The 10,299-nt window shown below is 25.0% G+C and overlaps 2 protein-coding genes across 5 annotated transcripts; one reads left to right on the top strand and one right to left on the bottom strand.

Annotated features, from left to right (window-relative positions):
* LOC123262787 (helicase POLQ-like) lies at positions 1-5,421 on the bottom strand. Of its 4 annotated transcripts, XM_044725208.1 has the most exons (16): positions 5,377-5,421; positions 4,650-5,085; positions 3,825-3,997; positions 3,478-3,754; positions 3,188-3,384; positions 2,939-3,084; positions 2,641-2,878; positions 2,394-2,534; positions 1,876-2,293; positions 1,625-1,782; positions 1,460-1,555; positions 1,198-1,371; positions 962-1,075; positions 516-650; positions 325-458; positions 1-19 (listed from the first exon to the last, which is right to left on the bottom strand). In XM_044725208.1, exons 1-15 carry the CDS (start codon positions 5,404-5,406, stop codon positions 369-371), a joined length of 2,823 nt encoding a protein of 940 aa, XP_044581143.1. In that variant the 5' UTR covers positions 5,407-5,421; the 3' UTR covers positions 1-19; positions 325-368. The 4 variants fall into 4 exon arrangements, with proteins under 4 accessions (XP_044581143.1, XP_044581144.1, XP_044581145.1 ...); XM_044725209.1 differs by lacking the exons at positions 1-19; positions 5,377-5,421 and adding an exon at positions 5,241-5,340 and having other exon boundaries at positions 212-458; XM_044725210.1 differs by lacking the exons at positions 1-19; positions 5,377-5,421 and adding an exon at positions 5,196-5,331 and having other exon boundaries at positions 212-458.
* A 251-nt stretch (positions 5,422-5,672) lies between these two features.
* On the top strand, positions 5,673-7,817 carry LOC123262818 (aurora kinase B-like). Its single transcript, XM_044725265.1, has 5 exons — positions 5,673-5,869; positions 6,325-6,817; positions 6,903-7,037; positions 7,107-7,497; positions 7,568-7,817. The coding sequence occupies exons 2-5, from the start codon at positions 6,327-6,329 to the stop codon at positions 7,640-7,642; spliced, it is 1,092 nt and encodes a 363-aa protein (XP_044581200.1). The 5' UTR covers positions 5,673-5,869; positions 6,325-6,326; the 3' UTR covers positions 7,643-7,817.
* The last annotated feature ends 2,482 nt before the right edge of the window (positions 7,818-10,299 follow it).

Below are 10,299 nucleotides of genomic sequence, written 5' to 3' on the forward strand. Positions count from 1 at the left end.
CACCAATATCTTTGAAACCCTGTGTATATAAAAAGAGATAATCACAAAATTTTATATGTCAATAAACAAATTAAAGAATTAAACGAACTTATAAAATAAAAATAAAATTTTATACCACAAATATTGACATAAATTACACTTTGAATTAAGTCAATCTATCAATATGTGATTAATTACTTTTTGTGCTCGCTTAAACGAGCATGTTATACTTCAAACATATCGGTCTGGTGAGCACATATAGTATTTATTGTTAAAAATTAACTAATAAATAATATTATGTTAGCGGTAATATCTAACAAATAATAATAACTTAAAAGTAATTACTTTTGTACTCAACTATCTAGGAGATTCATAAAATATCCATCCAATTAATCATGGAAGCAAGTTTCGGAACTTAAACCAACTAACATTTCATCGACTTCTTCTTTAAGATTTTCCATTTTTGATATTATCAAAAGCTGAAATTAATATTCTATTGATTAAAAGGTCTATAAAAATAAAATAAATTAACTCACCTTCGCTGCAACTATTATTTGATCAACAGTTTTGCGTGACAAATGACTTATTTTACTTTTTAATTCTTTTGGATCTGCTGATGCAATCAATTGTAATGTTTTGTACCCAGCGTCATACATCTGTTTCGCTCGTGCCTATTTTTTTCAAATAAAAAAGACAATCTCAATGAGGTGAAACCAAATTTCTTGTGTAGAAATGTTTACTAAAAACAATTTTTTTCTAATTGAAAAAATTAAATATACAGAGCAATCCTAAAACTTTTTCACTGTTTTGGAATTAAAAGAAGACATAAAAAAAATGATGAAATATTTTGCAAACGCCTTTCATAATTTTTCAACCTTTCTTGTTGGTTAAAATTTGTTTAAAAATATAAAATTATATATCCTTTAACTACAAATATATAATTAAGACGAGATTAATCGTTAATTAATAAATTTAAACATACGATTTTCACGGCAGGTAATTCCATCAATGGCTCCAGTTCAGCTGAACAATTATAAATGAGTTTTTTATGAAATGATGTGAATAAATCTGTAAACGCCCAAAACTCGGGAAGTTCCTATAAAAAAAAAATTTTTATTAGATTAATTAAATAAAATTAGATTAATAAAAAAAAATTTTTTTTATTCAAAAGCTTAAAATAAACAGCTGTAAAATAATTATAATATTACTAAAAAATACCTGACAAAATTTAATCATTGAATGAGCAAACGATGTTGTAGTAGATAATAAATTTTGGATTCTGCCACGATTTACTTGGTATTTATCAGCGACTTCATGTAATGGACGATTTTGCCGTAATTCACTTAAAACTAGGGTTAAATAAAATTTTCGGAAAATCCGTTCAGGAACATTCTATAAGGTCAGTCCAAAAAAAAAAAAAAACATTCAACTATATTCTTACTATTTTCTAACATGATAGTTACTAAATAAAATATTTTACCTTTGGTGTTACTCCTTCTCGTAACTTTATAATAGCAACTTCATTGATTCCTAATAATCTCGCAACATCCATTGATTGTGGTGGCAAATTCATAATCTTAAATAATAGTAAAGTTTAAAATAATTTGACTATCACGATGACAATAAAAATGAATACAAGAATTACCGCTTCGTAGTATATTAGGCCAATAGGAGTTAACTGATCTGCTAAATGATAGGGTGTAACTAAGAACAAAATATGGAGATCATTGCAAAGCATCAAGTGTTTTTGAGCAACTGTTAAATCCTCGTAAATAAGATACGCCGTTTTTAAATCAATAGATCCTAAAATGAAAAAATATCAATAAATTCACCTTACAAATTCAAAGTTTAAAAGTATAATAATAATATATAATTATAATTATAATTATTATATACCTTTCATAGCAGCTGTGCTTAAGTTCGATAATTTTAGACAACTTGATCTTGTAAGCACAATAGACCGTCGACTGTTATTTGAACCTGAATTATTACTGTCTACATCGGTTGATTCTGCAGGTAATTGAGATTGAATCCCTATAGTCATATTTGCTTTCATAAGTTTGTTATCAACTTGCAAAGCTTTTGTTTTTATTAAATTTTTTATTGCATCATCAGTAATTTTTTTTATATCTATGTTGAGTTGTGAAGCTTGTATCTTTAGTAAAGATGAATTGACAAGATCATGTATTTGAATTCGAGTTTTTACAAGTGACAACATAACAGAACTTAATATTAAATTGTTTATTCCACGATTTTCTTCTGAGCTCAGAGAGCTTACACAATCTTCGATTTTAGATTTTAAAAGTTCTCGAACCTATTTAAGATAATAAAGATCAATTAAAAGATTTTGGCTGAATTTAAACAATACACTTAAATAATAAAATGATTAAAGCTAAATAATATTTATGATTTACCTTTGGAATATCTGATTGTTTACAGATCAAAATACTTTCTCCTTTTTCCGCCATTCCAGCTCTCCCTGCTCGACCGATCATTTGTTTGTATCTACTAAGATTTATAAATTCATTTCCTACATATGGGCTTCGTAGAATAACCTGAGTATTAATAACGTGAGTATTAATAGATATTATTTGTTAGTTATAATTATAATAAAGTCTCAAAAGTAATTTAATATATAAATGTCATAAATATGAATATTACCCTTCTAGCTGGCAAATTTACTCCCGCAGCTAATGTCGAAGTGCAACATATTACAGAAATAACATTATCTTTAAATGCTTCCTCCAGTAATCGTCTTTCATCGTTAGTTAAACCAGAATGATGATAAGCAACTCCATATTTGATGGTTTCCAATAAAATTGGACATATGTGTTGATCTTCGTCTTTTAAATTACTTAAGAGTTTCAGCTTTTCAGTCTTATTATATTCCATCAAAGATCTGACACAATCAAAATAATTGTAACAACAAATTTTATCAATGAGTTAAAGGGAATCATACCTACAAAGAACTTTAGTCATCAGCAGTGAAACGTTTTCACAATTCTTTCGACTAGCGCAAAATATTAAACAATTTTGCTTCGGAACGACCTCCATAACTAAACCACCTATTTTGTCTGGATCTAATTTAGATGCAGTTTCTGAATACTAGAACATCAAAATACCATACATTATCAAAATATACGTTTTGATTAATATTCAATAGATAAAATTTGGAAATTCTATTGTTAAAAATATTTAAAATACTTACAGATTGAGCAACTCTTTTTTTTAATCTCAGTGTATCATCAATTTCAAGATCGACTTGCCATAATTGATCATTGCACATAACATATTCTTCCAGCTCTACTGGTCGGAAGTTTTTCGTATAGAGATCAGCTTTTAAAAATTCAGCAATCTCGTTTAGATTACCGATTGTTGCACTCATCCCAATAATTTGAATACTTTCTAATGGAAATAAAAATAATTGCATTATCAAAAGTGAAATTATTTTAAAATTAATGTACATTTGAAAGAAAAAAAAAAAAAAAAGAAACTTACTATCTATAAAAATTAGTTTAGTTAAAAATCCTTCTAAAGTTGCTCCTCTGCCACTATTTTCACCCAGTGAATGTAATTCATCAACAACAACAAGTCCAATTTCATCCAACCTATCAGTTTCAATTAAACTATTTAATAATCCTGACGCCTTTTCAATGGTACATATGAAAATCGTATTTTTTCGTCTTCTCTTGATCGGTGGATATTGACCTTTGCTACCAGCATACTCTTCTAATAAAAATCCCAATTGTATGGCAAATGGTGATAGTGTTTGAATCTTCAAAATATATTTTTAAATTAAATCAGTGAAAAACTAATCATGTAATAAAAAAAATTGTTTTACATACCTTCTCTTGTACAATAGCAACATATGGAAGAACAAATATAACATTTTTTTTATGGCATAAAATTTCTTTCAACATCAGAATTTCAGCAACTAGAGTTTTTCCTCCGCTTGTTGGAAGCGCGTAAATTAAATTTTTGCGATTGTCGACAGCTCTTAAGCATTCATCTTGCCAATCTTTAAAATAAATACTCGTTAAAGTTATCATCATCTTTAATTAATAGAAATTTAGTAAAAGCAAGAAAGTAAAATATATAATTAGAAAAAATAAAATAAAAAATAATGGTGATCATTTTCATCATTTCAGTTTGAGTGGTATTGATTTTATTAATGCTACTAATTATTCTATGATGAATATATTTTTTACTATTTGCTTTAGCAATCATACAATAAAAAGAACTTTTAGTTAAAAATAGCTAGCAGACCTTAAAGATAATACTGTTAAAATTGAGAAATAATGTATCCGATTGTTGTACAGAAAAATGTGAATAAGCATGAAGTTATCGGACTCGAAAGAGAAAATTTCCTTAGATAGTTGTAGAGTTGAAAAATCGTAAATCAGAGCTTTCGCATGTACCTATCGAATAAAAAATAAGTAATGAAACTAGTCAAGTAAGCTGGAAGGAGGAAGAAAATAAAAAGTTTGAGAAATTTTAAATCAATAGAGCGACATTGAATTGTGGATACCAAGTTTCTTATTTCAGACTCTCTCAATTTTGTTTTGAGGAAATAAAGAATAAAAGATTTTTATTATTTAAAGCTTAAATAATGATTAGATTTGAATTTTTCAACTTTAATGACTGTAATTCGATGTTTATAATTGACTTACCATATAAATTAGTTATATTTTTGGTTTGTTTGATTAATAATTCAACATTTTTTGAGAGTCCATAAAAAGATGTATTTTCATTGTTATCATTTTGGCTAGATTTTGCTTCTTCAAGTTCTTGATTTTTGTCATCAAATAATGAAAATTCCAAATTTTGTACCACCAACTCATCATTCTCCATTATTTCTATTTGATTTAGCTTATTTTGATCAAAGGTTGTCCCTTCATCGCTATCACATTTCATTTTATTTATTGATATTGACCGTGTGAAATTTCCAATACTGTTATTAAATTTAGAATCAAAAGATTTTGATTGAGAAATAATCGTATTATCAATCCAAGATGTTTCATTCCATTGAAAATCTTCTAGCATAATATCATCTATCATGCATGTTTCATTTAAATCATTGACCAAATTTAAATTATTCATGATTATCTGCAAGTATAAAAAATTATTATTTATTTCTGATAATATAAATAAAAGATAAATTACAAATTAGAATATCAATATCATTTGTTCTCAAATAATAACAACAGAAATCCTACCAAAAGCAGATTGAAAAGTAATAATATTACACGAATTTTACTTACTGACACACTTTAATAGTGATATAATATTAAAAACATAGATTGGACGGTTTTTATTGTGTAAATTTTATGATTCTCAATTTATGAAATAAATTGCAATTCAATTTTGAAAAGATCATCAGTTAATAATTACAATCACCTGAAACAAATTCTTATTTTTATCTGCCATGTGTTAACTTTTGGAGGGAAAATTATTTATGTAAAAAGCTAAACTTGATACTTTCCAAGTTTATTAGTCATTATAGTCATTATTGTCAGCAGCGCTTAAATAAACCTAGTAATTTACCAATAAAAAAGTGAAGTAAGTAAACGCTCAAGTCCATACTTGTAATCTTTAAAGTTAGAGGTCTCTAGTTTCACAGTTGGTAACCGTAAATGTTATCATTATTGTTACTTATAATAATCATAATAAAATAAAATTCGTTAAATTCAAAATTATTATCAAGACAGCGGTGAGTTGCATCAGTGTAACCATAAATATCATATTTCTGCTAGTTCAAGTTAGAAAAACATTTTTTAAAACTTATATATAATCGTTAAACTTTATTAATATTGTCGGATATTGCAAAACAAACACGATAAGTAAATTTATAGTAATTAGACATTGCAGTTTATTTACTTTTGGTTTTGAGGTATACAATTTGTGATTTTTAATCATTTTAATTTTTTTTACTTTAACTCGGAGCATGTGTAATATTGAAAATAGAAGGCATTCAGTCTGTTTTAATGAAAACCTGTTATTATTTTTATTAAGTTTAAAATAATTTTTTTTTATGTGCAATTTATAGAAAAAAAATTTTCTGATGTCTACTGTTTTATGATACTAAAATTGACACATCTGATAATTCTTTTAACTAATAAATTATAGCAAGAAAAATTTAATCTTTAGAAGCTCTAAATCATTATAAATAGGATTTTGTAAAAATAATTTTCTATACTTAGTTTACATTTCAAGAAAAATCAAAAAATTATCAAGTATCTGCTCATATCAGTGTCATGCTGTTTTCAGTATTAGCACGAAGTTCTACGAAATTTTGCAGCAATTTTTTTACAATACGAATTCTTAATTATATTTTTTTATTTACAGCAATGGATACTAATTTAAATCACAAAAATTTAATCCAAGGTTCAACTAGTAAGCAATTCAAATCCAATCAAAAAAAAGAAAATGTATATAGGAATGAGGAAAAGTTGGAAAACAATTTTGGGTATAAAAATTCTAAAACTACAGATGGAATAATTCATTTCGAGGCATTAGATAAAAAGAACGCTGATGCTCAAAATTTAGTCCCTCGGGAACCAAGTTCTGAATCTAAATCTCTTAAGGAAATTGATAATACAAATAATAATGATAAATTACGGCCATCAAATAAGCAATCCAATCAAACAAAAAAATGGACATTAACTGACTTTGAAATTGGTAAACCTTTGGGAAAAGGTAAATTTGGAAACGTATATTTAGCTAGAGAGAAACGAACAAAATTTATAATTGCCATGAAGGTGCTCTTTATAAATCAAATAGAAGAAGGAAAAATAGAACATCAAGTACGTAGAGAAATTGAAATCCAAACTCATTTACGGTAAACAATTATTATATTAAATTTATTATTATAATTGGTAGCAGTTAGTAAAAATTAAAATTAAATAAAATTTTTTATTTTACAGACATCCCAACATTTTACGTATGTACGGTTACTTTTATGATGACAGAAGAGTATATTTTATTTTAGAGTTTGCACCAAATGGTGAATTGTATAAAGCTCTAAAAGCAGCACCCAATGGACGATTCGATGATAAAAGGTAATTTATGGCGACAAAAAGTATTGTTTAAGTTTATATTATATTAATTTTACGTAATAATTTTTTTAGAACCGCGCCTTACATACGTCAATTAGCAGACGCTATGAAATACTGTCACAGTAAAAAAGTAATTCACCGTGACATCAAACCTGAAAATTTGCTATTAGGAAGAGACGGGGAACTAAAAATAGCTGATTTTGGATGGTCTGTACACGCACCTTCTTCTCGAAGAGAAACTCTATGTGGTACACTTGATTACTTACCACCAGAAATGGTTCTTGGTAAATCACATGACCATACTGTTGATTTGTGGGGAGCTGGAGTATTATGCTATGAGCTGTTGACTGGCAATCCACCTTTTATGGCTAAAACTTACGAGGGAACTCGTTCTAAAATAGTAAATGCACAATGCACATTCCCAAATTACGTCAGTGAAGGTGCTCGTGATTTGATTTCAAAGGTAATATTACAATTATATTTAATTTAAGACTTAAGACACCTTTATTAAATTTATATATTTTTTTCTTCAGTTAATTGTTGTCAAACCTGAACAGCGATTGCCCTGGGACGGTGTGCTTGCTCATCCTTGGATTTTACAACATTAATTTTTAATGTCGGTGTCTATAATTCTTAGCAAATAATTTTTCATAAGTTAAAATAATAAAATCATGAATTGTTTTTTGAATATTCAGATAGTGAAAATCACACAATATAATCATTTTAGTTCATGTTTTATAAATCAATAATTCTTAAATAAAACTTTCTTAATTTTTTGATTAATTGTGTGACTTAATTCATTTCATGAAATCACAATACATTTATAAAGAGAAATCCACTAACAATATTTCTTCGATTAAAGCAAATAATTTATATTTGATGATCTAGCAACTATCTAGTATTTAAATTGCTTGGTCAGTTATATATTTTTGGAGTGGAAATAACAATAATTATTTAAGTTTCTTGTCTCGGTTTTATTTGATCAAATACAATCAAAACAAATAATAAACAATGATATATCACAGTATCTTACATAAAGGTTTAATGCGGTCTACAAATCTATAATAACGTAAAATTTAATCATTTTTTCTAATAACTTTTGAAAATGATTTTTTTATCGCTGTAATCGTTATTTTTATTTTCATAGAAGATGCATTTTTTTTGTCAATAAATATTTGTTTGTAAATACGTTCTATTTACAGAGTTCAGATGACAGTTTTTCAAATTAAAATTTGGCTTATTAAAATAAAACAAATCTTATATTTATTGATAAATATTAATAACAAAGCAACATAAATATATATATATATATATATATATATATATATATATATATATATATATATATATATATATATATATATATATACGTTTGCTATTTAAAATAGTTTACTAAAAAATTCTAATAATTCAATTTTGCTGTTTGTCTGTTAATATAGAAAATTTTTGTAAAAATATTTTTATTTAAACCAGAATAATAATATTTTTACGTGATAATAATTAAATATGGTATTTCTAATATCTGAAATTTAATAATACTCTAAAACCAAAAGTTATAATAATTTTATGATTTTTCATTAACTTCTTCGATTAAATTAAAAAATCTTAAAAATACATTTTGGATAATAAATGACACAAAATATGGAAAAAAAAACCACACAATTTTTTTCTGTAAATTATATTTTCATACAGTACAACTTGTATGGATAATTTTACAATTTCAGACAAATGTAAATTACCGAACAGAAACTTATCAGATTTTTATCTCGAGTAGAAACTCAATTATAACTGAATGTTAACAATGTTTTGTTGCGAATTACTTAGAATATTAAATTTAGAGGCGGTCAAACTGACATTTGTCTGAAATCAATTTTATTCATCCTTTCGCACACAATACCCTATCGATCAATCTCGATGATGAAACAATTAATATAGTTTTAAGATTTCAAGTGAATGCAAAAACATTTTTAAAATAAGTAAAAATTTTGATCTGCTTTAAATGTCACTTATGCTTGAATATTATTAGTCAACATATAGAAGTTATTATTTTATCATTTTTTAATCATGTTATCATATTTATGCATTATGGCAAAATGATTAATTCAATTACTATAGCAGTTACATCGATTGTTTATATTTTATCATACCCACAGTTATTTTTATTTTATAGATGTTTTATATGGTTTTACTACATAGTATTTATTTATTTATTTTTTATATACAATACAAAGTGTTTTATTTTACAACAAAAAATAAATATTTTTTTTTTTTTAATATAAGCTAATTATTATTTTTAGCAGGCTTTCAAATAAAGAAATTTTATATTTTTCAATATAAAAATGTTCTTGATACTAATTTCATATTGCGTTTCAAACACCAAGTTATTTTATTAATTTTAAGGAGCATACTCAAGTTTTTAAAATAACAATATTGAACACAAAAAATAACTTTTTTTTTTTTGTTTTTTTAATGAATATGAAAAGAATAAATAAAAATAATTAACTGAACAAACAAAATTTACTTTATATTTTTTAGATATTTGAAATAAAAATAATAAATAGTTTCAATATAATTAGTTTAGTTATAAAATTATTTAAATATTAACATTAATTATTTAATATTATTTTAGGCTCAAGCATACAGTAATTATAGTTTCTAAATATTTAAGAACTCGAAAAAAAGAAATACATTTTTTTTTCTTAAATATGATTAGCTTTCATTCTGTTGAATAAACTTTCGTGAAATTTTTTTAATTTGGCATTTTTTTTTTATCACCCAAATAAATTTTTTACTTTATATAATACAGTTTTAATCGCATTCTTTTAATAGAGAAAAAAAATGAAAAAAAGAAAAAAAAAATAGATAACATAAGTTAACGAAAAAAATAAACACTTTTTTTTATCTTTCATAAAATTAAATTAGTAATGATTATTTATTATTAATACTAAATACACGAATATCACATTCATCCTCGCATATTTCGTTTTCATTTAACAATAAACAAAACATCTCTTTCTTAAACTTTCGCATACAATGATTAATTTTTTTTTTTTTGTTTTTTTTATTTATTTCAAAAGATAAATTATTTCACTGTGTAAAATATTTTTATTTATATTATTCGTATTTTTAAATTGCTGCTTGAATAAGAGTATAGTTTTTTTATTATGTTGATTTTTATAGATTAATTAAGTATCAAGAAATTATATTAATATCGAAATTAATTTCAATAGTGGGGCACTTGATAAACCAATTCCATTATTATCTT

This window comes from Cotesia glomerata, linkage group LG4, assembly GCF_020080835.1.
Source record: "Cotesia glomerata isolate CgM1 linkage group LG4, MPM_Cglom_v2.3, whole genome shotgun sequence".
Classification (NCBI taxonomy): domain Eukaryota; kingdom Metazoa; phylum Arthropoda; class Insecta; order Hymenoptera; family Braconidae; genus Cotesia; species Cotesia glomerata.